Here is a 26,833-nt window from a genome sequence, read left to right on the forward strand (position 1 = left end):
GGGGGATGCAGATTTTGGGGCGTGGGCAGTGCAGAGGCCAGGCTCTCAGCCTCCCCTCCCCACAGGTACGCCCGGCGCTTGCACAAAACCACGCGGCGCCTGGTGCCCGACTCGGAGGTGCGGTTCCTGCTGTCGGAGAGCGGCAGCGGGAAGGGGGCGGCCATGGTGACGGCCGTGGCGTACCGGCTGTCGGAGCAGCACCGCCTCATCGACGAGACCCTGGCCGAGTTCAAACTCACCCATGAGCAGCTGCTGCAGGTGAAGAAGAGGATGAGGGCAGAGATGGAAGCGGGGCTGAAGAAGAAGACTCACGAGACGGCCAAAGTGAAAATGCTGCCCACCTTCGTCCGCAGCACGCCGGATGGGACAGGTAGAGTGTGCCCTTACTGCCGCACAAAACGGGCTTCCAGTTTGGTGAGGCTGAGCAGATCTGGTGTGACCAAAGAGGAACCTGAGATGTGCAGAGGAGGAGATCTCAGCACTGGCCCTGCTGGCCTGTCTTGGTTGCTGGCAGCCTGGTCCTGTGTCCTTGCCTCAGGGCACGAGCAAAGTCACAGCTTGAGGGGAGAAAATCACAGCTGGGATCATAAAACCACAACTGGGATTGTAAATCCAAACCCACACGAAGCCTGTTGACGTTACTTGGGTACTTTGCATTTCAGGGTGGCTGGTCAAATGTCAGCTTTCTCTCAGGGAACAGTTGTCTGGGTCCTTTTTCCCTTGTTGGTTTAAAGTAAAACAAAATAATCAGAGCAGCATCTAAAATCCTCCTTTGATGATGATCTTCCCAAGAAGCAGATTTTCTATCAAACTATTTCGAGAGAAGCATTTCTTCAGATTTTACTTAGGGTTCTTCAAATAAACACACGTATTCTTTTGCAGAGAATGGAGACTTTCTGGCACTTGACCTTGGAGGAACAAACTTTAGAGTTTTGCTGGTGAAAATCCGCAGCGGTAAAAGGAGAACAGTTGAGATGCACAACAAGATCTATGCCATTCCCATAGAAGTGATGCAGGGAACAGGAGAAGAGGTATTTGTGTTTCTGTTTGGCTGCACTGCTGCTTTTTAAATAACTCCTTAAGAGCATGTAACATGTACAACTTCAAACATGATGACTTTTCTCTTCAAAGCTGTTTGATCACATCGTTACCTGCATTTCTGACTTCCTGGATTATATGGGGATAAAAGGCGCTCGTCTTCCTCTTGGCTTCACCTTTTCCTTCCCTTGCAAGCAGACCAGCCTGGATGCTGTAAGTTCCTTAGTATTTTTTGAATCTGCTTCTGTGCATATGCCAGGTCTGGTTTCTCTGCCTTCGTGTCATCCACGTGACAGGTACAGGAAGGTCGTACAAGGGGAAGGTTCATGCACTGACCCTGACCAGTACAGCTGCTCCTATAAATAGTTCCTTTAAGGGTAGTAATGCAAATGCTGCTCAGCCCGTGGCTGTGACAGATAAGAGCATTTAAATTTTCCATGGTGGTCATGTCCCTTTTTTAAGGCATTGTGTTTTTTCCAACTGTGTAAACCTGCTGGTCTGTGACACTTCCCTGGTTTTGCAAGCAGTAAGCAAAAGTCCATCCCTGCTGCCAGTGCCTATTCCCAGCTGATCTTGTCTCACTGGATGGAGTGGTTGCACCAGTTTGTGGGCTGTGTCACCCTGAGGGTGACAGTGTGGCCTGCAGTACACCCCTGACAAATGGACTTGTGTTCTTTGCACTTGTGTGTTTAACTTCTTCACTGGCACGTACTTACACCAACCTCTACTGCTGTTAATAGTTTCCTGTGTATTTAGCTGGGGTTTCCTTTAAGAAAGGCATATTTTCTATAACACTTTTTGGGGTTTTTGAGTTTGTTGTTCCTGTCACACTTTTTTTTTTTTTTTTTTTTAAATTTTATTGCATTGCTCTGGAAATGTAGAGGCCAATCACAAATTAATTGTTTTAGATGGAAATTCGACATACTGAGGAGATATTTTCACAGAGACTCTTCTGTAAAACATCACACTAAAGTATTTGAAATGTTATGTCCACAGAATAACATTTCAGTCCAATTTTAGCAACTTGATAACCTATTTTCTTGCTTTATAGGGTATCCTTCTCAATTGGACAAAAGGCTTCAAAGCTACAGACTGTGAGGGAGAAGATGTGGTATATTTACTTAGAGAAGGAATTAAAAGAAGAGAGGTGATTTTTCTTTTTTTCCTCATTCTACTCCTCTCCAGACCTGACAGACCTTGTGGGTCAGGCTGGGTCGCTCTCACAGGATTTGTGTGCCTTGTAGACACAGGCTGTGCCTCCTGTCTTGCACAGAAGATTGTTTTTCCCCAGAGGCTTCCAAATTTGCCAGAACTTTCAAGGCTTCTTTAGAACTCTGTGTCAGTTTCCACATGCATGGAGAAAGAAGTTTTCAGAATGGTGACTGTAGGAATGTACCTCAGTTCACTCTAAGACAGTTTTCTTCTTCTTGATCTTGGAAAAGCCTCAACCAGTTTAAACAAAACTTTCTAGGAAGGGAAGAAAAATAGCCTGAGAAGGGTGTTAATTTTGCACAGTTTTTATCAGCCAGTCCCAAGGAGGTCTTAAAACCTTTTTTACTGGAATTGCTGCACAATTGCTGTGATACTGAATGCTTGTACCATGTGCCTGTATAAAATGATAGGTCCTTAAACATTCCTAAGCTGAGGAGACCAGCCAGGGATATACTTCATTCTGAGGATGGTCTGTCATAGGTAGAGCATACACCTTAGCTGCCTGCTGGTAGATTAGGTTCCTGTTTTTGCATGTGTGAAATCAGGCTGTTGATTTCAGCTGTTTGTCTCCAGTGTGTTTCTACAGCATCCCCTTTGGTGTGAGGGACTGCCCCTAGCCCAGAATTCTCACTGCTGTTTCCTCTCCCCCACAGGAATTTGACTTGGATGTGGTGGCTGTGGTGAATGATACAGTGGGCACAATGATGACTTGTGCTTATGAAGATCCAAACTGTGAAATTGGGCTCATTGTGGGTACGTGTTAGAGCTGCTTTTTATTGAACAGCATGTCCACACATCTGTCTGTGTTCTCTTGGAGACATCCCTGTGGTTAACTGAAAATAAAGCTAAGATATCTAGGAATGAAAGAGAGCAAAATTCAACAGCCAGCTTAGTTCTGTCCACAGTCAGTTGAGATAAGCAGAAGCTATGATGCACAATAAATCCTGCCTGTTTTATCTGGTAAAGGCAGAGTGCTGCCTGGGAGGAGGGCAGATGTGGGCTCAGGGAGCCTCACCAACTCCTGGAGTTCCCATTAGTTTATCCTGTAAGAGCTTCCCTGCTGGGGTGTTCTGGTGGCCCACAGCTTTCCTCAAGCTTGAGGTCTCTCAGAATAGAGCTGCAAAGTGCAGCCACAATTCCCAAATGGCGTGTGGTGGAGAGCTCTGGCAGATTGAGTGCAGCGACACGCAGCTCCCTTCCCAGCAGTGAGACAGCTGAAGTCATTCCACAGGCGACTTTGCAAATGCCACGCTTGGGGAGCCTGAGTCACGGGGCAGTGTGAATTCCCAGAGCTCTCCAGGGACGTGAGTTTTCCGTGGGAGAGAGGGGGACGAGGCACCTGCGAGCTTCAGGAGCGCTCTCAGTTGAGAGGTGGCTTGTGGGAAGAGAAAACACCACCAATTTCTCCTCCAGACAGTTGGAAAATGTCCAGGATGAGTCAGCACAGTGCAGTGTGGGTAGGAGGCCGTGTCTGCACAGCTCACTTGGTGGCGTTTTCAGGAGCCAGAGTTGCTTACAGGAAGGGCAGCGTGTCCTTGGGGCGAGGAGAACATCCCCACTGCAGCCCTGCCAGATCTGCTGTGCAGCTGGTGTGTCAGTGTGCAGAGCAGGGGGTCAGAGGTGGCCTGGCTACCTCTGGGATAATGGGAATGAAAGCCCCAGGGCTCTGACAGCTCCCTCTGCCCTGCCTGGAGTGCCTGGCTGATGGCACCTGAGGGAGGTTGGATTTGATCTGGTTTGGTCCTGCAAACCTGGCTCTCAGCCTCCAAACCCAGACGTTCCCCTCGCCAAACCCTGTGCTGTGGCTCAGCTCTCCTGCTGCAGGGGAGTACTGGGGGAGGATCTATTTTAGCTCAGACTGTATTGATATGATTCCCTAAAGAAATGGCAAAGGAAAACAGACCTGCTGTAGCAACTGGTGCATAATATGAGAGTTTGTTAAGTAACTTCAAGAGAACTTTTGCCCTAGTAGCAGCTAAAGCTGCCTCTCTTTGCTAATAAAGCTTTACTCCCTAAAGACCTCTGTGTACCTGGAGCACTTTGCCACACTCCTTAGGATCCTCTTTGAGAAATATCAGATATGGACTCATCTCCACATGGAAGTAACCTTCCTGCTGGAGAACATAAGCAATTAAAATCAGAAACTCTCCCCAAGCAATCAGCTGGTAAAACACCTGCTGCCTAAAAACTTCCTGAGGTTTTCAGTTCAGCACATTTTCCCCTGAATTCTGTGGGTCCATGGGTTTTGTGGAAGGTGGTTCCCAAGTGCAAAACCCAGCTGTCTGCTTCCTGGAGTTTTGGGGTCAGAAGCACGTAAGGTTTTGTGTGCTGAAAGTGCTGCCCTGCTCTTGCTCCCTGCAGTGTGGGAGCCTCAGCACAGCTGGCCTGGGTGAGCTTTCTCTTCTCTGAGCCACCCTGAGCAATGCTCCACAGGAGTAATGTTCTCCTTCTGTTTAGGACTGTTGAAGAGTCAGGGTTTGGGGGCGTTTTGGATGATGTTTCAAATGATGATTGAACTACTTCTTTCAGAAAAAATCACATTCAATATCACTCAGAAGGTTTGTCAGGGCCGTGGTGCTGGCTTTGGTGCTGTTTTGTTCCAGCCAAGGAGTAACTTGGGTGTCTGTTTCTCTCAGGAACGGGCAGCAATGCCTGCTACATGGAGGAGATGAAAAACATAGAGATGGTGGATGGTGAGCAAGGGCGGATGTGTGTGAACACGGAGTGGGGAGCGTTCGGGGACAACGGGTGCCTGGACGACATCAGGACAACATATGACAAGGCAGTGGATGACTTCTCACTGAATGCTGGAAAGCAAAGGTACTGCAGGAGAAATGGTGTGCTGTGCATATGATGTCAGGCTGCCTTAAGTGCTTTTAAAAGAGAGCTGGGTTTCTCAGTTAAGAGTGGAAAATGACTCCAGTCCTGCTATCCTGTGGGATCTCCCCTTTCTGTGCTTTTCCTGGACACTGCTTTTTTGTGACTTATTTGCTGCCATGGGACTCCACAGCAGGGCTTTTGGTGAGGGCTTCAAAAGTCTTGAAATTAGGGAGAGACCCTTTTTGTCATCCTATGCTGTACTGAGGGGGATAAGATGGCTAGCCATTCTTTTTCTCTGGGTCTCAGGTTAATCCCTTTCAGCTGAACTCTCTTTGTGGAGGGCTGTGCCTATGGAAATCCTGAGCTTACACCAGCTGGTGTGGTTAAAGCTTGGAGCTACTCACTGTAAAACAGTCAGGAGCTCTCTAGCAGTTGCAGACAGCTCTTATTTCAGACAATTTTCTGGATGGGTAGGTCATGTTAAAGGGCCTGCCTTCCTTGCTCCCAGAGTTTGGTCCCGTTTTTGGGGCTCAGCTTTTGTTTGGGCAAGTGCTTCCCTGTCCCCTGCAGGAAAAAGTTGACAAGGAGGTGTGTACCCAGCACTGACGAAACTGGGCTGAGACTGTTGCTTGCTAGGACTAGTTTTTCATCATTTCTTTGCAGCAGTGCTTTGATGCCAGGAGCTTTTAAAAAGAGTTTGTGACTAGAGTAAATCTGCCCACAAAAACCTGAGGAATACAGACAAGTTGGCAAGTCCTTTGGGAAGCTGTTTAGAAGCTGAGGCTGAAACAGACCCAGAGGGGCCGACGTGAGCGAGCCTGACGCAGCAGCAGAGATGGCATGGAGTAACCAGCCAAAGGCAGTAGTGGAGACTGCCAGGGGAGTAATTTATTCCAGAAATAGTTATGCACTCAGGAAGGAGGACTCTTGCTGGGTACAAGCTTGAGAGAGTTCATGGTATTAAATGGACTGCGTGGCCTGCTTCCAGCAGGATGGTGCGCTGGGCTCTGCTCGATCCAGGGCACACAAACCCTGCTGTAGAGCTTCAGGAGGTGAAATAAAGGATGTGTCACTGAATGCCCTTCTCAAGAAATGGAACTGTTCAGTTCTCGTTGGTAAGGACACAACTCACAGACCCCAAAATGCTCCATTCAAACCAGAATGATGCTGGAAGGGAGGGAGTGCAAAACACGGCTGAGAGCTCCAAACAGAAAAAGCTCAGTGGCTCAGTGCAGCAAAATTACAGGGAAACCACAAGGTACAGTCACTACAAATGCAGTGTTTTTAAGGGAGTCCTGTGCTTCAAAACAAACCATCTGCAAGATAAAGGGTGGGAAAAACCACGTCCAGCCTCTTCACAGGACCACTGACCTGTAAGTTGGCACGCTGGTGGTCCAGTGTTGGTTTATGCCCTTCAGTTAATTCAAGTTAATTCAAGTAGGAAACTTCAGTTAATTCCAGCAGGAAACCAGTTGTCCCAAAACTCCAGGGGGGAACCAAGCTGTCTTGAACCCCTTTCAGTCCCCAACTGTGCACACAGGACCCAAGTTTCCCACTTGGCAGACTTGCCTCAAGCTAGAGCGAGGAAATGCCTTCCACACCTGCAGACCTCTGCCTAGCACAGGATAAGGAGTGTCCCAGGAGGGATGCTTAGCACTGGTACCTGCAGCCCTGTGTGGGTAACACACAGGCTGATAACACACCTGTGATGCTGCCTTTGCAAACATGGGCAGGTTCCCTCTGAGCTGGACTGTCTTTCCTTGCAGGTATGAGAAAATGATCAGTGGGATGTACCTGGGGGAAATAGTCCGCAATATTTTGATCGACTTCACCAAACGGGGTTTCCTGTTCCGAGGCCAGATTTCAGAGACACTGAAGACCAGACATATCTTTGAAACCAAGTTCCTTTCTCAGATTGAGAGGTAAGAGCACTGCAGGGGAGGCTGCTTAGAGTGAAATAGTGTAGTGATGTTCATCTGGTGACACTGCTGGCCAAGAGGGACAGCTGGAGAGTATTGCTTGCTCCTCTGGAGAGAACTGGAGTTTTAATCTGTGCCTATGCAGGAGGATTCTTTACAATATCCTCTGAATTTCTAGCAATGCTCACTTCTAAACCCTGGGAAGGGCTGTCAAGGATTCCCTCACTCTAACATTTTATTTCCTTGTTTGGAAATGAAGCCGTTTTCCTGGGCCCCTTGTGTGTGTTTAGCTGCAGTTGTGGAACTGAATGAACACTAGCTGAGTGAGCACTGCTTACTGGGTGTTTTTGTGCTTTTATTGCTCGGACTCTGTATTTTAAAGCTTCTCTGAAGCTTTACGGGGGAAAAAATACCCCAAGGTCATCATGAAAAATATTTTCCTGGAATGCCTCATGGTAAGAGAAGCGAAGGTGGGGCAATGTGGAGCTGGCCTTGGAGCCTCTGTTGCTGCTTGCATGCCTCTCTTGCACTGCAGAACAGTGCAGGGGTGAGTGAATTTACATTCCCATTGCAGCGTGGTTCATGTCTTGGCTGAGGGAAAGCTGTAACGCCGTGTTTTCCTCCCACAGTGACAGGTTAGCCTTGCTGCAGGTGCGAACCATCCTCCAGCAGCTGGGGCTCAACAGCACCTGTGACGACAGTATCATCGTCAAGACGGTCTGCGGGGCGGTGTCGAGGCGAGCAGCTCAGCTGTGTGGTGCTGGAATGGCTGCCATTGTAGATAAAATTAGGGAGAACAGAGGGTTAGAGCGCCTGGAGATAACGGTTGGTGTGGATGGCACTCTCTACAAACTCCACCCACAGTGAGTATTTGCCTTCTTGTTGTTTGTGTTGTGTGTACTTCATTTCTTTTGATGCCTCCAACTGGACTCTCTCCCTTGGTGGGATAAGAGCCAGGAAAAAAAAATAAAAAGAGTCTTAATCAGGGGGCTCAGGGCTTTCTGAAGGGCAATGAAAGGATCAAGAATGACTCGTGAAAGGTTCTTGGGGTGGTGACAAACTGAAGGGGTCACAGCTTGCTGAGTGAGTTGGAAGCTGTGTGGCAAGGCAAGGGTCTCTTGGCTCTGGACAGGCAGTGACAGAGGAGTGCTGAAATGCCTGGTGCCTCTTTGGAGGACGTTTCTGTTCCATATCCAGCAGAGGAGCTGCTGCAGAGCAATGCAGGTGGAGACAGGAGGAGAACTAGTGCCCACCTCTGGTGTGCATGGAGGGAGATGGGTGGGATGGAGAGGACTTACGTGGTCTGATCTTTTCTCTTTGCTGTGGATCAGTGATCCCAGTTAACCTCACACAGACAGCCAGGGCTGGCATGCAAGTGCTTTTATCCTTTAACTCCTACTGCTCCCAGGCTTCAAATCCAACCTGGTTTCCAGCATTTTGCTTCTTACCCTGACGAAAGGGGACGCAGCACAAATGCCTGTGGCAGTGCTCCACCCCACAGTTGCTGCAGGACCTTCCTCACCCACTGCCCTTGTTTCCTTTCACAGCTTTTCGAGGATCATGCACCAAACAGTCAAAGACCTGGCACCCAACTGCGACGTGACCTTCCTGCTGTCGGAGGACGGCAGCGGGAAAGGGGCAGCGCTCATCACAGCGGTGGGATGCAGGCTTCGTGAGGCTGAGCAGAACTGAACTCCACAATCCCGGCCTCAATTCTGTCTTGTGTTTCTCATAAAGCAGCGACTGCATAGTCAGAACTGGTAAAAACCCAGAACTCACTGCTTTATTGGGGGAAAAAAAAAAATTACAACTAATGACATAAAAAAAAAAAAAATAGGATACAAGATAGAATGTGTGCTGTTAACAATATCTCCTGTTTCTGGACCCCAATCTGCATGTTTCTTACTCACCTTGTCGGTACCTTCCCCATCTGTAGGTCATGGAAAAAAACCAGTCTATAATTTCTGCAGTTGTCAAAAATCAGATGTTGTCTGAGACGAAATTGCCCCCAGGTGATGTGCGTTGAGAGCTCCCGTTGCATCGTACCAAACGTGTTCCTTGCAGCATCCCTGTTAAGCGCACTGCCAGCACGCTGACCACCAGACCTGGGTGTTGATGCTTTTAAGTGAAGGGGAAGCAACAGTTCCCTCCTGCATTATCTACCTGCTGTTGTTTCGTCTAAAGCGGTTGTGAAAACGTTCCGGTGTGTCAGCACCGTGCACGCACGTAACTCTATAGTGGGACTTGACACCGCGACTTACTCGCTTCCTTGATGCCTCTTGTCATGGTGAAACTAAACACCCTTGTCCCACAGATCTGGTTCCACTGGTACTCCCCATCGCTTCTGTGAGTAGTGTTGTGTTACTGGGCGAAATCTGTCACGTTTTGGCGAGGAATCCCTAAAGAGTAAAGCCAAGCGGCTGGTGACTGGGGTAATCCAAATCTCCAGACCTGCGAAATCGGTAGATCTGTGGTCCCCACACGGCTGTGCTGTATTCTTCTGTCTAAGGGTTCTTACAGAAAGTAGTTCCTCTCTCTTCTTGTTAGTCTGGGTCAGGGCACTGCAGCTGCCCTTCCACCAAACCCGCGGCTCAGCCGCGTCCCCCGGATGCGCCTACTTCCGTCTCTCGCCTTAAATGGGTATTTGCTTCCACACAGAGCTTTAATCTTTAGTGCTGTTCAGCAGTCACTCAGAACACAAACACTCGGCCAGAGTTAGTGCGCAGAAAGGAAGAGGAGGGTTGCGTTTTGGACCTTGCCTTTGAGGACCCGGGTGCGAAAACAACCCCCAAAGCCAAAATCGGGTGCAGCTTATTCCAAGGACGAAAGCAACAGCAGATCATTTACACGTGGTGTACCCTGTCCTCTGTCCAGTCGATGCCATTATTATATTTGCATCCCAGTTGCATCACTTAACTTGAGAAGCAGTTAGGAAGGTACATGTCGAGTAACATTTGTAAGTCACACCACTTTCTGCAAAGAGGGAGACCACACAGTAGTCCTTAATTCCCACTCTTCTACCAAAAATGAATTTGAGATGTCCGCATGGTTTTCCCTGCTGCCTTTTCCTGCAGAAAGTAGATGGGAATTTGCAGGCTACTCTTCTCTGTTCTCGTTCCACTCCCTAAGATTTGGATTGCCCTACCTATCGATAACATTTCAATATGCATTATGGTGCACTGTGAGTGAATGTTGTAAAGTAACCTGTAAGTCACAAACAGTCATTGCAGCTTTAAGTGTGTGTCTACCTGAAAAATTGCATGCCTAACTGGTTTTGCAAAGGTAGAGGGTCTTTTTACTTTGCACACTAGTAGCTCCGGTACTAGTGTTACGTGATACTTGTGAAAATATTAAACTTTTTTGATGTGCGTTAACTGGTGTTTAGTGGTTCTTTCTGGAAGAGGTGCTGTTGGCTGTTGGCTTAGTGCTTTGGGAAGAGCTATTGTGCAGGGAGAGCTGCAACCTAATCCCAGTGGTGCCTGTGTTTTGTGTGTGTGTGTTTTTATTCCCGGGCATTCGGGGTCAGATTCACACAGGTCCCCGTGCCTCGTGTTTCCTAACGTAGTTCAGCAGAGGCACAGCGCTGACAGCGCCCAAATCTTAGGGGCCGTGTGTTTTGTCGGGGTGCACGCCCTGCCCTGCCTTGTGCAGGGGGATCTGCGCTGCAGGAGAGCCTCGGGGGCTGCACCGAGGCCGAGGTGTGGTTGCTTTAGGCTTGTGATGGATGCCACATGTCCTGTGTGCCTAGGGTCTGCAGAGTCTGGTGCTCCTGCACCACCGGCTTGGCACAGCCTGTCCTGGAGTTGTGGTAGATGAAAAAGCCCCTTTTGCCTACACTAAAGCTGTGCTTCTCCAATAACCCATTTTACGTTGCAGCTTGAATAGTCCCTGACAGCCTTGATGTGCAGCTATGACCCCAAACAGGAGACAGAAGAAGGTGAGAAACTTTTTGGGCACAGGGGACACGTTGCATTTGAATTGCTTGAAGGTTTGCAAATCTTGTGCCTGCCGCCGGCAGAGCTGTAGGGGTGGTGTGAGCCGTGCCTGGGGACCTGGGCTTGGAGCCTTGAGGGCCAGGCTCAGAGCAGGATAGAGGGTGAACGAGAAGTGGAAGTTAAACTTGGTCTCAGGGTGACTGTGAATTTTGGAGATGCTGGCATAGGTCGTTTTGTTTATTGGATTCAGCTCATAACAAATAGGGAGTGAGTTTGCGTTTCTAACTTTTCCTACCGTGGACCGTAGTTGATGTACACGACAAGACACGGCAGTTCTTTTCCAAAGGGAGACATGGTGGGATTTTCATTTCCAGACTACTTCTTACCCCTAGGAAACTGTTCCAAGTCAATCACAAGCTATAACTGTCTGAAGAAATGTCTCCAATGTTACCCAAGCAATGACTGAGATGTCTTTCTTAAAGCTTTTAGGCTTGGTGAATAAGATCACAGTCCTCTTAACTGTTAAGCTGTAATTACTGCAATATGAACACACAAATCTTTTATTTCCTGGGGAAAAGACCATTTGCATACCACTGTTGTAATGTCATCTGCTCCTTACTTCTCTGGGGTTCTCTCAGAAGCCTTTTGAATGGGTTTTAAAACAAGCAGACCTTGTTTTGTTTTGTTTTCTTAAGAAAATAGCAGAAGGCAAAATAAAGTGTTTCTGAACTTCTGAACCCCGTTCCGTGCTTTTTGTTCGTTCCTTTGCCATAAAAATGAAATTCTTCAAGTGTTTTTCTTCACTGACTGCAGGGACTGCTTTGCTTCTTAGAGCACAAGTAAACATGCAGGGGAGGGATTTACTGCTGACCTGGCTGTCTTTACTGCTGTGTGGTATTTAATGCTGTCTATATTTATATGAAGAATTGCATGTACTTGGTGTTCATCGTGTATCACAGGAATCATGTAGCCTGCCTTGGGCAGCCTTAGCTATTGCTGTGTCTATGGGATGAATCTGGGCTGTGAGTCCACCAGGGCACGGGGAATTCCTGTTGGGGAAGAAATCATCCTCTGCTTTCTGCTCCCAACAAGAGAAGGAGATGCCTTGAGCTGTCAGAAAACGTCGGTGCCAGTCAGGGACTGCACAGGGGGATGCACTGGCGGCACGTGTGTGACACTGGGACATCTGGAATAGGCCCTGGCTGGCTGTTCAGGTGTGCTGGAAGAGGGAAAGGGGGAAGGATGCTCAAGATAGGCCTGTTTGGTCTAAAGAGCTCTGCATTAGAAAGCTGCAGAGTTTAAAGGCCTTAGACTCACGCCAGCTGGGCAGGGGGAGTACAGCTCACTTTTTTCAAATACTGAGCTCTGTGGGCAGGTGTCCCTCAGTTCCTCAGAGCAGGGGTCTGTGCCATGCCTATCCTGGTCCCAGCGATGTGTGCCTGGCACAGCATCCCTCCCAGGTGGTTCTCAGGCCCTTTGGCAGAGTGACTTGGTGGTGGCTGGCTGCAAATGCCTCTGCCCAGCAGTTGCAGCTGTGGGAGAACAGGCTGGCCTGGGGAAGAGGGCTGGCCAGGGAACATCTGGACTAGAAACCATCTGCTGGAGTGATTTAAAATTGTGAGCTTTCTCAGATTGGGCTCTCTTGTCCCAATAGTGGGAGGAGTTGCATAACATAATTCTGACAGCTCAAGTTCTCCACAGAGCCAGGGAGGTGGAGAGGTGGAGAAGGAACATGTATCTCATTCCTGTATTGAAACAGGCTTGGGAAGAGTCGTATCCCTGAGTGCTCTTTCAGTTCAAGCCTGGATTTCTCTGGATTTACAGCAGAATTTAAGCCTGGCAGCACTTTGTAGTTTGGCTTTCACAGAGCAAAGGAGAATATTTCAAATAACTGGATCTTGTCAACATTACAGGGGCTTTTTAATTGATAAGGTAAGGCTCTGTGATATTATTTACAAACCTGCCATGAGAGGTGAAGGTGATTGTGAGGTGGTAATTTACCACACCACTATTAAATGCTGTATTACTTTTACATAATGTTTATATTTCAGCTTCTCCTGTTTTGTGTGCCTGCACATAATGCCTCAGGCTGGGAAGATGACATATTTCAGCCTTTATTTTCATATCTGGGAAGAGCAGTGAGGATAAATACAGGGTAAGTCTGGAAAGGGAAGGTGAAGGGACTATCTGGGAAAAGACAGCAGTGGGCCACTGCTGTTAGGACTGAAAGGATGTAAGGAAGGTGGATTCTGGTTGGATCCATGATCCCTGAACAAGCCAGTGGGCATCCCTGGCTCCTGACTGAGAGCCTTCTGGGAGCCTTGCTCTCCAAATTAGGCACCACAACTCATGGGAAGAAGGAATCACTTGAGCACGGTTTAATAGGAAAACAGCATTGTTTTGGGACAAGGTTATAGAAATCCATGTGATGACAACATGTTCAGGGACTGTTTCTGCCGGTGAAATCGCAGGCATGACAATCCCAGAATTCAGAAAATTCTGAGGGCAGGCTGGATTTTTCAGTCTGGATGTGTTAGTATTTGCCTTTGTTATAAACAGGCTTTGGTCCACGGTGTTACCTGCCTTGGGGCTGCCCACACAAGGGTCCATCCCAGCCGGGCCACTCGAGCCCCAGCCTTTCTGCTCCATCGCCTCTTTTCTGAATTTAAGTGTCTTGGTGGAACAGAAATCAGGAGATGAGAGTGTAGAAGAGAATAATTTATATTCTACTGATTGACACTGCCTCAGATCTGCTCTGCTGATTTTTTTTGACCTCCTGGGGCTGATGTCTGTTCTGTATTGCAGCTGTTGATGTAAGGGACGGCTAAACTCGTATGTGTAGCTGGGTGATATTTGGACCTACATGGATATAAGAGTTACCAACACACTGCCTTTAATGCTGATGGCATCCAAAGAAGTCCTGTAGGAAACAGTTGGTCCAGAGAAAAAGACCTGCCTGAGGCTTCTACAGATCTGCTGCCTTGGCATGGTGTGTGGGGATGGAGCCAGTAGCAGGAAATTAAAGTGGTGATTGGGTGAGGGTCAACAATGTCTTCTCTTTCTCATTCAGCTGAGTTTCTGTGTTGAAACTTGTTGTTCTTGACTTCCTGTGGGTTGTCTGGTAGAGAGATGGGGACATAAGTTTAAGTTTGTCTTTTTCTGTTGCTTTTATGCACGGACACCACCGGAAGGCTAGCTTGAAGCCAGAACGAAACCTGTAAAAGTGAAAAGAGCAATTAAAGGGTGAAATGATCTTCCTAATTGCTCTGAGAATGAACAAACTCGAGATTTGGTTCTACCTGTGAATGACTACGGAAATAAATACTTCTATTGAAATCAAAGGAATGAGGTGAAAAGCTAAATGCATAAAACCACAGAGGGAGGTGTATTAGGAGTTTATGATCAGATTTCCTTGTATTTTAAGTAAACATGTAAACTCAGTGAAAGGGCAGGGTGTTTGATGCACCCAGTAGTAGCTGGTAACCACATTGGTGAGACACACAACATCTGAGGAAAATATATGTATTTACCCACTGGGAGCTTTTTTTTAAAAAAACAAACTATGAATAATTAAGCTAGGAAGCCGTCTGCTTTCTGGGAGAGGAGGGGGGAGGACACATTTGTGTATTTCGTGTTAAATGCAGCTTGGGTGAATGGGCTGCAAAACGATTCTGCGAGCTCACTGAAACATTGGAAGGAGCGAGCCTCGCAGCATCGCTCTGGAGTTAAACATTGGGTGAAACTGCACAGGAAACGTGCTGATAACCATTTCTTGCCTTTGCAGCTCCACGCAGCGAGGCTGAAGAGAGGGATGGGGGTTATGGATGCAGGATTTGGCACGGAGAGCCCTGCGTTCCGCACGGTGCAGCCCTCCCAGCGCAGAGCAACAGGGACATCTCTTGGCACGCTGGGGTTGTGCTCCCGCAGCTGCTCCCTCGTGGTGACACGTCCCGATGGGACCTCCACAGGTCACCCGTGGGCTGCTCCTGCTTCCCACCCACGGGGGTGAGCCCAGGACTGTGCTGGGGAGAGCAGGTGGCTGAGGCAGCCCAGCATTAGCTCAGCAGAGGCGATGCAGGGATTGCAGGCTCCTCCCTTGGAAACAGGATGGTCTGCACATGGAAATGTGTGCAAATGTGGCTGTGCTGATCCTATGCCTGCTGCCTGTGCTTTATCCAGAGACAGAAAATACTGAGGGCTGAGTTAAAATCTCTGAGTGTTTCCCATCTCACACTATTGGCACAGGGTAAGTTGTCTAGTTGGCCTGCAGCTGAAAATCACAGCTGTTCTCACCTCCAGAGATTTATGTTTTCCCAGGCTGAGATTTCAGTTTTCTCTGAGCACACGTGTCCACACTACTCACCTCTGGTTCAGGCAGCAGTATATGATGGGGTTGTACATTGTCGAGCTCATGGCAAGGAGGAAGACTGCGAGATACACCTGCTGAATGTATTTCTGCTGGTAGATATCCTCCTTGAAGCTCCCCAGGATGAAGTATATGTGATAGGGCAGCCAGCAGACAGCAAAAATGATCACCACTACCACCATCGTCTTCACAAACTAGGAAAACAAAACCAAGGGGTTACTCCTGGGCTCTGGGTGATTGGGTTTGCTGGGACACTGGGAAGTGCTGGTTTCACTCTGGGGCTGCTTTGCCATCCTGAAATGCCGTGTGTGGAATGTAGACCTGGACTGCTATGGCAAAGAAATCAGCCCTGGTGACGAGAACTGGGAACAGGCAGGGAGTGCCCTGGCGATGGGAACTGGAGCAGGGAGGGAGTGCCCTGGTGATGGGAACAGGGTGGGGGTTAAAGCAAATGTTTCCCAGGGCACCCAGGGGACTCTGCAGAGGATCTGCTTGTAGCTACACCAGGGAGATGAGCAGGGAAACGAGGTCGCTGCTGTCACACCCAGACTGCTCTGCTCTCTCCAGAGTTTTACCCTGGTTTATCTTGCAGCATGTGGATTCTCTGGACACCAGGCTTTACTCTAAGGGCTGCTGGCAGCCAGCCTGCTGCTGTGAGTCTTTCTTCCTTGAAGGCTGCCTGGTGCACGCAGTCACCATCTTTTTTAAACTTGCAGGCTGATGCCCTTTACCCCAGACCCCACAATGTTTTGTTGACCATTCAAGCCCAATCCCACAGGATTTTGTATCAAGCACAAGCTCCATTTTGGAACTGGAGCCAGCAGGGCTGGTGTGCTGGGGGTAACTGTACTTAAGTTTCACTTCTGACCTTTTTTTTGGCATTAACTTGGTGTTCATAGTGGACTCTGTTCAGGTGGTTGCCTGGAGCCGCGCTGCTCCACAGGGTAACTCCTATAATGCTGTATGCAACAAACATCACCATTAAGGGCAGTAAATAAATCAACACAATCACGGCAATGTGATACCTGGAAGAGAAGAAGAAGCAGTTTTTCAGTCAGTATGGCTCTTGGAGGGCTCCTCCAGAAACTGTCTTTTGGATACATATGCTGGCTCCTATTAGCAAAACCACAAAGAAGAAATTTTGTCTCTAATTATTGTTACAGGGACTTCTGTAAACAGCAAAATCTCATCTCTCTAATGGTGTGGTGAGGGGTTCTTGGGCTGGATTCCCTGCTCTTTCAAGACAGAGTAACATCATTTATCTTTTAGCAGAGGGTTGCAGTCCAGGGCCACCTGCACTGGGCTTTGCTATCCCACTGCAGCTGGGGGAGAGAGAGAAATGCTGGTTAAAGCACAAACCCTTAAGTCACAGGTATGGGAAAGGAATAGTCCAAAAATTACAGAGTAACTTGATGAATGTAGTAGTGGCAGTGGTGGAAAAGAGCCAGATCAGGGACTGCAAAAGGCTGCAAACAGGGTGCACAAAGATGCAGACAGTGAGGAAGGGATTTGGCCTGTATTTGTGTAGCTGGCTGGTTTTATTAATTTATTTACTTTTTATTTCTATTTATTATGGAATAGATTATGTATATTATAGATATATATTATCTATTATGTATATTATATGTATATTATAATAGATAATCTATTGTGTAATATATTATGTAATTACAATATAGTTATTATGCATTTATTTATTTTTCATTTATTTTATAATGTACCACCAACAGGCCACTCAGTCACTGCTCCAGCTGAAAGCACTGGCATCCCCTTAGCTGTATTTTAACCTCAGCCCTTTCTTGTTTTTTCATGCCACAAATTTCTGCTGGTTCCCTCATGCTGGGGGCTGATGAGTTTGAGCAACCACCATTTATGGGAAGGGAACAACCTGCTCTCTCCATCACAGCAGCTGTCAAGTTAAAATAAACAGTGTGAGAAGTAGGATTGGGCAGGAGGGCTCCAGCACACGTTGCTGGCAGTGACCCCAAAAGGCTGGGTGGGTACAAATAGCCTTTCTCAGTCTGACAGGGCTCTGGGGTTACTCCTCACATCAGAGCTTTGCTGTTCAAATGGGTGTTTGTTCCTTGGGGTGGCTGCATAAAGAAAAATATTATATTTGTGAGATGTGGCGACTTTGTCCCTGCCTATCTTCTACTTTTTCCTATTGTGCTCAGAGGGGTTCCTTCCTCCACCCCTCTGAGACTGTGTGTGGAGTGCAGCAGAGCCCTTTTAGGGCTCCCATCCTGGGAGGAGGAAGGGAGAATGGGAACCAGAGTCTGAGCACACGTAAAAAGAAACTTTGTCTCGTAGCTTTACTACTTTGCTGCAAAGCTAACCTGTCACTAGAAGAAATATCCTCTGTGTTTCCTTAACCTCTGTGGTTAAGGCTCTTTATTCTGGTTAAACTTCTATACCCTTAACATTCAATATTTATCAGGTGCTGGTTGTCTGTAGTGCCTTGTTTGGGGGTTTAAAAATTATTATTAATATTTTTTATAACTTCTTTCTCTCATTATTAAACACATCTTCCCTGCAGAAAAGGATTTTCCTTTGTTCTGAAGTCTAGAAATCTTGAAAGATGGGTTTACTCAGCTGCAAAGGATTCAGAGGACACACAGTCAACACAGGAGCCCAGTTCTCAATTTTTTTTGTTTTTCTTTGGGTTTCTTAGTATTTCTCTTCCTTGTTATTTGGATAGTATATGAATGGCTGCACATTGCTTTTTCTCCATGGTCTGTGTTGCAGGCATCTGTCCCAACGAATCCATCACTCAGTATGATTTCTGGGGAGCAATGATTCCAACTTGCTTTCTAAGAGAGAGAGCAAAACCAGTGGATCTGAGGCTGTTTGGGGAGGGAGAGCTGGTGAGTGGGGCATTGTGGTCAGGAGCTGCTGCTCTTCAGCTGGAGATCCCAGGAAGGATCTGCCCTGCTGTTTGCCACGTTCAGGACCAGCCTTTCCAGCTCAGAGGGATTTTGTCAGCATGCTGAGGAACTCATTTGAATGCTTTCCACGCCATGGATGTGGGAGAAATAAACCTCACACTTTTAATCTGAATGAAATAATCATCAGTGACTCATGTATTGCTGGTTATCTGTTCTCCCTCCTCCTCAATCAATGGGAGCCTGGCACACTTTGCTCCCCAGCAAGTTCCAAAGGGTACCCAAAAGGAGCCCCCAGGAGGAATTTCACCCAGCATGAGAGGTTTGAGAATGATTTTACTCTTGGAACAACTCGCAACCACTGCCTGAATATGCTGCAGCCTGGCCAGAGTTACACAAAGGTGGTGGAACCTGGCATGTGTTAGTGTGAAAAATCAGTTGGTTTGGTAATAATAAATTGAGGAGGCACCCAGCTGTCTGCCAGAGATGAAGACTGAGCAGGGAAAATGTCCCACGTGCATGGAGCAGGGCAAAAGCCATCACAGTGGGTTTTGGTTTGAGAAATTATTTGTGATTTCTTAATGGATTCGTTCCTTTTCCTCAGTTCTTCCATTGCTACTTGGTATAAATATGTTCTGCTTGGTAAATTTCTGAAACGTGCTTTGAATGATGAGCAAACACAGCAGATCCCCTGAATGCAGGGTACAGCCTGTTTCATCTGTTGGAACAATCTTGCTTTCAAGCAGGAGGAAATCGCTCTGAGGCTCTGGGACTTTCGGGAGAGCAGATGTGTGCCCAGATAAATACGTCTATAAAACCTTAGGATGTTTGAAACATGCTGCTCTTGGCTTTTATATTCCTTTTACCCCTGCAAAGAGCAGCATAATTTCTAATTTATAATGTGGCTTCTCAGCATTAAAGATACCCAGTTTCCTCCTGCCTGATGGAGGAAGAAAATCCAGAATCTTTGAAACCAGGATTTATTGATTGTTTAGAGACTTTTTACACTGCTTTCTCTTAAATTCCCCAAGCCCTGTGTGTAGGGTTTTTAGACATTATAACCAGTTTTCAAAGCAGGGGAGGATGGCAGGTTCAGGATTAACCTGAACCATGACCACCTGGCAGGTTTTTCTGGTTAACTGAGTTTAGATGGGCTGCCCCAGCCCCACATTCTCCTGCTCTCTTTCCCAGCACTCTCCATAGTCAACAGCTGGGAGATGAAACGATTTCCCTGGTTAAATTTTGCCTGAATTGGGAGTTTTATCGTGTCTCTTACGTCAGCTGGTGCTTGGATCCAACATCATCGGGCCAGACCACGATGCATTTCATGGCTCCGTTGTCCATCGTGATCTCGGCGTAGAAGCACTGTGGGAAGGCGAGCCCGAATGCCACCAGCCAGATCATCCCAATGATGACCCTGGTGCTTCCAGCAGACAGCCTGGGCTTGAAAGGGTGAATTATGGCCACGTACCTGCAACAAACAGGTAGTGCTTTTACAGTGAAATGGTGAATTGATTGAAAATTATACAACAGATTAGATTGAAATCTATACAACAAACGCAGCAAGTGTAAAAACTCACCAGGACAGCACAGTGGGCTTTCTAATATATATATATTTTATATATATTAGATTATATATTAGATAAAATATTATATCTAATAATTGTATTAATATAATTATATTAATATAATTACATTAATATTTTGACAGGTTCTATGTCGTAAATAATAAGGCACTAAATCCTTTCTGAAGAGAATGATTGCAAATCTTAGGGCAGGATTTATTAAACCCACATGCATGGATGCTTCTGGTGTGAGGAGGAAGCAGTCCTTCATGTCTTCTGCACGTGGTCTTTGCAAGCATTGCCCTTATGGAATTTCTCATAGAATCCCAGAATGGTTTGGGTTGGAAAGCATTTTAAAGATTACCTACTTCCAGTCCCCAGCCATGGGACACCTTCCACTGTCCCAGGGTGCTCCAAGCTCCATCCTACCTGGCCTTGGACACTTCCAGGGATGGGGCAGGCACAGCTGCTCTGGGCACCCTGTGCCAGGGCCTCACCACCCTCACAGGGGCAGAATTTCTTCTCAGAATCCCATCTAAGCCTGCACTCCATCAGTGTGAAGCCATTCCCTCTTGTCCTGCCACTTCAGGCCCTTCCAAAAAGTATTCTCACTCTTCTTTTTTAATGTTACTTTTGCAAGTGCCTTACCAAAAAAAAGCCCAGACAAGCATGCTTTTTCCTCCTAATTATGTCAATCTCTGATGCTTCATATTAGCACAAGAGCAGGCTGTGGTCTGGAGTATCCTTTACCCTGATATTTTCCACACTGATTTTTAGCTGTGGGAAACTGGTGCTGTCTGCCCCTGTCTGTGACTGCCTGAGCACTTGTGCTTGCAGCAGAGGGAAGGGCTGACCCTTTCATCCCACACCTGCTCAGAGCCCTCATGGCACATCTGACTCTTGGATTACTCATGAGCCAGAGGCGCTCTCTGGTTTTAAGTTGCCTGTGTGGAAATGCACGGTGTTGTAACGAGTACATAATCAATTATTCATTTCATGTCATGCTTTCCCTATTCTTTGTCATGGTTGTTACAAAGGCAAAACAGAGTGGAAAATGCCCATTGCCTCCTAGTTTTCATAGCAAAAATCTGACAAACTGTGCTGTCTGTTGGCCAGGCTGTTGGTAGGGAGCTCTGCCCAGCTGCTGCTGCAGGACAGTCAGCAATTCAGGGCTGCACAGCAGCAGGGCCTTATTTAGCTATAAAATTTTCATGTCACCTCTCTTTAGCTTGCCATAGGCAGTGTTACACAGCGCTCAGGGAGGAATCCACCAGTGGATATTCAGAGAAGCGCCTGAAACGATGATCTGTGGCCCTCAGTGAACGGCAAGTCCTGGGAATAAATGATGCCAGCCACTGTGCTGTTACTGCAGCCATCAAAGGTGTCACAGGGCTGGGTGGAGGCTTTCCCACTCTGCCAGCTGTGCACCCCCGAGGCAAGCTGCGATTTTAGGCGAGTTCCTGCAAGTTGGGAGATTTATCAAACCTGCTGAGATCTCCTGGCCTCTCTTGTTGTGTGGCAGCACAGCCTTTGCCCCCCTGGCTGCTCGTGCCTTCTCTCCAGTGGCATCCCAGGATGCTGGGACTACAATCTCAGCCCTCTTTCTCTGGTCCTCAGACATGTAGACAAAACATGCTGAATTTTGGGTCCTCTTGTGCATTTCCAAACAGGTCATAGGAGACAGTGCTAACGGGAGTGTGAAACTGGAGCTGATCGATAAGGCTGCATTTCTGCCTCGAGCGCTTCAGTGGGAACAGCTGCTCTGCTGATGGGGAAACTGAGTGATCCTAAACCCAACCGTGAGCAATATCACCAGGGACTTCTCCCTGGCAGAGAAAAACGACTTGGAGCTGTCACTTCTTAGCCTCCTTCCTTAAAATAAACCACTTCAGAAGATGTTGTTTTTATCGAAGGTAAACATTGGAGCTGGAGGGGACACGAGTTCTCTTAACAATAAATGGAAGCGTCGAGTTTCCAGGAGACCGTGTCAGGATCTATTTTAAGGCTAAGCAAAGAATAGCTAAATATGGTTTGCAGTGAGGTGCCAAGTTTTCTTTCTGATCTGTGCCATGTGACTAAAGAGGTTTTGGCTATATAGGTGCTTTCACCAAAAATCCCCGGGGAACAAGAGTAGGAAGACATGACAACAGGCTGAAACAGCTTTTAAAAAATATTCTCTGTCAGACAAGGTGTATAAAATAGCAGTTACCAACAAGCCTTGATAAGGAGCACAGGAAACCTGAAGGAAACTGCAAAGTCAACAGCAGGGCTTTGATAAAGGAGTGCTGGTGTTTCTGGACACCAGGTCAGGCTGCCCCAGGGAAGTCCTTCAGGGTGAGGCTGCAGCAGGGAGAGGGAAGACAGGAAGGATGGAAGGAAGGAGGGGAGAGAGCCTAAAGGGAAATAACCTCCTCTGCTTCTTGCACACAGCATTGCCTTCAAGAGAGGAAATTCCCACAGCTTTTTGGCCACTTTCTAGTAAAAAGGAAAACAGCTTCATGCTATTTAACAATGAGCTGTAAACACAGACAGACTCCAGAAATTAAAGCTTAAGTTAAAGTGATTTGGAAGTTAGAAGTGAATTTTATGAAAATACCAAATTGCCCCAGAAGTCAAACACAATCACTGTCATTACTTCCCTTCCTCTCAGAATAAATTGTTTTAGTGAACCAGGGGAGCAGACTCTGCCATTTCTAATCTAATTCACATTATTTCTGGTGGTTTGCTGGAAGCACAGCAGGATTAGGGCTGCTGATAGTTTCAGCAGCCTGCAGCATATTCTCCTTTTTCCATGTATATCCATCTCAAGGTTTAAAAAAACCTGACAAAGCCACAAAAGAGTTTTCAGGAGGGTTAGGGTTAGGAGGATTGAGAAACAATTTATGATCAATAATGTGGAAACAACAAAATACCAGCCACTTCCACTCGTGACAGATTTGGGTGTGATTCAGACCAGGGATTAAAAAAAACCCAGAAGATCATGCCATAATTAGTATCAAACCCCACAATCTGGCACTCCTTCCACTTTGCTGATAAGGCAGCTGACAGAGTGGGGGCCCAATTGCACAAACTACTGCCATGATTTTTTTAGGACTTACAGGGGATCTATCAGCCCTCATCTTCTCCATTCCCCTCTTACCTCTCTGCAGCCACGGCTGTCATGGAGTAAATGCTCACAAACACTGCAGTGATAGGGAACCAGTTCTGAAACCTGCAGAATTCCTCTCCAAAATACCAGACATTGTGACTGGCATAGATAAAATTGAAGATGGTGTTGAAAGCGGACATCAGCAGGTCCGAAAGGGCCAAGTTAACGATGAAGTAATTGGTGGCGGTCCTCATTCTCCTGTGTGCCAGGATGATCCAGATGATGGTGATGTTGCCAATGATGGATGTGATAACGATGAAGGAGTAGGTGATGGCCCACAGAGCAATTCTCCATCCTGGCTGGGTGAACTGGGTGGCCGCTGTCCAGTTGTGGCTGTCCTCGAAGGAGCCGGCCTGCGAAACGTTGCTCGCGTTAAAAAAGGGAAACACGCCCATGGCTTCTCACTTCTTGTAAGTGTAAAAGAAAATTTGGCATCTGCTCATTTCCCTGCAGTAGATGCTGGTGGTATGAATTTCCCTGCATTTAAAAAGACATCGGGATGAGCTGTCTCATGTCCTCTCGTCCTGTTTTCCAACTGATGCAATGCAGTTCCAGGAGGAGATGAGCGATGCCAAGGGCCTCCTCCTCCTCCTTCCCTGGCATGTTAACCTATGCTTGAGAGCAAAACTGAAGAAAAACTCCCTTCTTCAAGTTTCCTTTTCCTCTAAAACAGGAAGAAAAAAAAAAAGGGAAAGGAAGGTGTTTTCCAGGCCAGTAGCAAGCGATGTCTTCCTTTAGATTACTTTTAGGGACAAGAAAACACTTCAATCCAAGCAGAAATTCTTTGTCAGGGCAGCAGTTTTCTAAAGCACCAGGTGTCTGAATCCCCTGCAAGTGGGACTGGGGACTTTTTTTTTTTTGCTGTCCTTTCCCTGTGTAACTATTCAGCACAAAGCAGGAGCTACACTGGGATAAAATCTCAACAGGTTTTAAGGCGACTTTGAAAGGAGGTGGAGTCTCTTGCAGGGGAAAAACTAAACAACCAATTTGACATCAAATGAAACGTGGCTAAGAGGTATGTGAAGCTTCCCCCCCCGCTCCACTCAGTTTTGAACAACCTCTGCAATGGCCACGCTGCTCTGTCAGGATTTTTTAGGCTTACATGCAAGGGTAGTTACTTTGCCAGGTTTACCAGTCCTGCAGCCCTCGTGTTTCCAGGACCCTGCCTGACTTGCCGTGAGCTCTCACAGCGAGAGAGAAACTATAGTCGATGTTATTCAGCAAGATCCTGCCCTTTGTATGGCTGCACCCCCTTTCCCAGTGTGTGCTGGAGGAACTTGGTGACCTCACACATGCAGAAACTTTGGGATCTCGTAGGAAAGAGGAACCCCTGACTCTGCTCTTGTTCGCTGTCAGCTCTAAGGCAAAGGTAAACAGAAGTGACACACTGAGGCTGAGATTTCCAAGAGTACTTGGCACTGACTCGTGCCTGCTCCACTGGGAGCTGAAGGTGTTTCAGGTACAAAGACCTGCCTTCAGGATTCAGAAGTGTACTGGATTCAGGATTCAGCCTGTAGTGCTGGGATGGCAGTGCTTTTCCAGCTCTTGTAGCTGCTGGAGCTGCAGCTCGTGCCAGGCTTTCCTGCAACAGGGCAGAGTTTATCAGTTCAGGATCCTTTGCACCAGCTCAGCCTGGAATCTTTCCTTGCTTCATAAATTTCTGGAGGCAGCCCTGAGTTAACCCATCACGTAACCAACTCTTTCAAGCAGCTTTTCTCTGTTACAATATCGCCCTAGTTTCGCTTTTAAAGAAATCAATACCTGTAGTCCTGCATGTGATGTCTCCTTCTCTTCACAACAGACTTCCCTGCAGGTAATCCCTCTCATTTCCCTGCCCAGAAACTGAAGAGATACACTTGTACCTATCTTCTGACCTGCATTGCAAAGCCCTTCCAGGTGCTTCTTCAAAGTGTTATGCTGACACCTCATTAAACAGCTTGGGGACCTTCCACTTTCCATACACAGCTCAGGAGGGCTGTTTGTAACTTGCAGTCCTAATTCAACAGCTCATAGCATTCTTTAATTTATTTTTTTTTAATATACTGTCTCAAATCCCCACAAATTTGAAGGAGAATGGGGGCAAAGACCTCCACACATTTTGCTGTGAGGGCACTAAAGTGCTTTATCAGTGACAGAAAGTAGAATGGAAGCGAGTCCTTAGAAAAAGGGCTGCACTTATTGACCCTCCAGTGGTGAAGCTGTAACCTCTCTCTGCTGACTTTTAAGACTGTCAAGGTGCTCAGGTTTCTTAGGAACCTCCTTGTGAACCATCTGCCCCAGTCCCTGATCTGTTACTCAGGTGATAATCGAAGAGCAGCCACCCTTTGGTCAACATCTCATCATATGAGTCAGGAGGGATTTGCCTTCCTGCATCCACACCCACACCTTTTATTCGTTTGCTCAGTTGTGCATTGACAAGGTTATCATCCTGGAGCCTGGCCAGCAATTTATTGTGTGCTATCAGCCTTTTGACTTGAAAACTGGAGCAATTTTTGACACAGGCCGGCTCCAGATTCCTCAGGGAAGTGGCATTTGCCTGAGACAGTGGGTAAAACCTGCCTCTCCAGTGGTTCCAGAGTTGTACCAGAGAAAGGGACCACCTGAGAGCAGGGGGGGTTTGGGTTTGGCTGGTTTCACTGTTGTTTTTATTATGGGCAGGATTGTCAAGGCCAACCATTACCATGCTGAGTCACCAATCCCAGGTCTGAGCAAAGGCTGAGAGATGCAAACAAAAGATGTGGGTCTGCAAGGTCAGTGGATCGAGGGGTGTTTTGTGTTTTGGAAACATAATCCAAGGTAATACAGGCAGTAGAGGAATAAATTGTATTTATTGCAAGCTGGACCCTGCTTTTGGAGGAAGAGCCTTTGTCCAGGGAACAGCTCTGAGAGCAGGACATGAGGACCATGAGCATCCCCCTTGGGTGGGGCAAAGTGCAGCTGGCCTGCAGCTTCTTCAGCCAGATGTGGGCTGGCAGGAAGCAGCAAAAATGCCTCTGGCAGCACTGAAAAGCTTTGGGTCTTTCTGACATGGTTTGGTGCAGGGCTGGCTGTTCACTTCTTTCTGCAGAGCTCCTAAAGCCCTGGGGCAAGTGCTCTGCAGTCCTTGGCTTCTGGTGTCTTTAGGACAGCCCCTGGCGATGAGTGAGGCAATGTGGAAATTGCTGGTCCTTAATACGAACAAAACCACTGCCAGTTGTGCTGTTGGATGGTCCCAGGACCAGATGCTGTAATGAACAATCTGCCAGGCTCTTCCTTGGAAAACTGCAGCCCTGTGCTGCCCTGGGCTGAGGTGGGGAGAACACAATCACCGTGGACCCTGAGGCTGTTCATAACATCTTACTTTAACCTTTGAATTTGCTGCTAAACTATAATTGTGTCCAGAGATCTTGCCATTTGCATAGACAAAGTCTGGGATTCAGGAAAAGAAAGGGATTACTCAATTATTGTCATGCAGTTTCACAACAGGAACCTGTTTCGATGCGTTGACTCAGTTCTGAAGGAAAACAACACTCCTTTACTCAGCTTCCCCATCCAGCAGGATGTGCCCCGAAATTTTATATGCAGGAAACCAGCACAAAGGACAAGGTAAGGTATTAAAAATTAAATCCAGCCAGAACAATTAATTTAGTTAAATACTCAAACAAGGAAGATGCCTAAGTGACAAGAACATGTTTGGGTGTGAATGAAACCCATGAGACACGAAGAGCACGTGACAGACACAAATTCACTAACGTGATGGGATTTCCAGCCTGCATGCCATTGCTGAGTGTCAGGGATATTTGCAAATCTCTCTGAAAATTGAAGTTGTTGATATTTTAGAGGATGAATGCTCTAGGACATTGTACTACTGTCAGAAACATTAGGGGTGAAGAGCTACGAACGTCCTGGGCTGGGTTGTTTTCCAGAAGCAGAATGTAGTAGCACTGCAGAAAACAGCAATGGTACTTT

At 47.2% G+C, this 26,833-nt stretch overlaps 2 protein-coding genes across 3 annotated transcripts in view; one reads left to right on the forward strand and one right to left on the reverse strand.

Moving 5' to 3' along the window:
- The window catches only part of LOC107206960 (hexokinase-1), a 35,765-nt gene extending 24,104 nt beyond the window's left edge, over positions 1-11,661 (forward strand). Inside the window, exons 10-18 of the mRNA XM_015633486.1 lie at positions 66-370; positions 883-1,031; positions 1,132-1,251; positions 2,090-2,185; positions 2,904-3,003; positions 4,887-5,070; positions 6,837-6,992; positions 7,619-7,852; positions 8,537-11,661. Coding sequence (XP_015488972.1) covers positions 66-370; positions 883-1,031; positions 1,132-1,251; positions 2,090-2,185; positions 2,904-3,003; positions 4,887-5,070; positions 6,837-6,992; positions 7,619-7,852; positions 8,537-8,681 — 1,489 coding nt within the window. The 3' untranslated portion in view covers positions 8,682-11,661. The remainder of the gene's footprint in view (positions 1-65; positions 371-882; positions 1,032-1,131; positions 1,252-2,089; positions 2,186-2,903; positions 3,004-4,886; positions 5,071-6,836; positions 6,993-7,618; positions 7,853-8,536) is intronic.
- A 1,138-nt stretch (positions 11,662-12,799) lies between these two features.
- TACR2 (tachykinin receptor 2) lies at positions 12,800-24,878 on the reverse strand. Of its 2 annotated transcripts, XM_015633487.3 has the most exons (5): positions 22,877-24,874; positions 19,449-19,643; positions 16,159-16,315; positions 15,288-15,484; positions 12,800-14,139 (listed from the first exon to the last, which is right to left on the reverse strand). In XM_015633487.3, the coding sequence occupies exons 1-5, from the start codon at positions 23,278-23,280 to the stop codon at positions 13,944-13,946; spliced, it is 1,149 nt and encodes a 382-aa protein (XP_015488973.1). In that variant the 5' UTR covers positions 23,281-24,874; the 3' UTR covers positions 12,800-13,943. The 2 variants fall into 2 exon arrangements, with proteins under 2 accessions (XP_015488973.1, XP_033371489.1); XM_033515598.1 differs by lacking the exon at positions 12,800-14,139 and having other exon boundaries at positions 15,284-15,484; positions 22,877-24,878.
- Positions 24,879-26,833: the final 1,955 nt, after the last annotated feature.

The sequence above is a fragment of the Parus major genome, chromosome 6 (assembly GCF_001522545.3).
Source record: "Parus major isolate Abel chromosome 6, Parus_major1.1, whole genome shotgun sequence".
In the NCBI taxonomy this organism is placed as follows: Eukaryota; Metazoa; Chordata; class Aves; order Passeriformes; family Paridae; genus Parus; species Parus major.

Bases quoted from the DNA above. Each gene is read 5' to 3' on its own strand.
- TACR2 (XM_015633487.3), bottom strand. From the start codon at position 23,280: ATGGGCGTGTTTCCCTTTTTTAACGCGAGCAACGTTTCGCAGGCCGGC. The intron at 16,316-19,448 runs GTAAGAGACACG...CTTCTCTTCCAG, and splicing joins GGATCCAAGCACCAGCTGAC to GTATCACATTGCCGTGATTG. The intron at 14,140-15,287 runs GTGAGTAGTGTG...TCACTTTTACAG, and splicing joins TACTGCTGCCTGAACCAGAG to GTTTCGTTCTGGCTTCAAGC.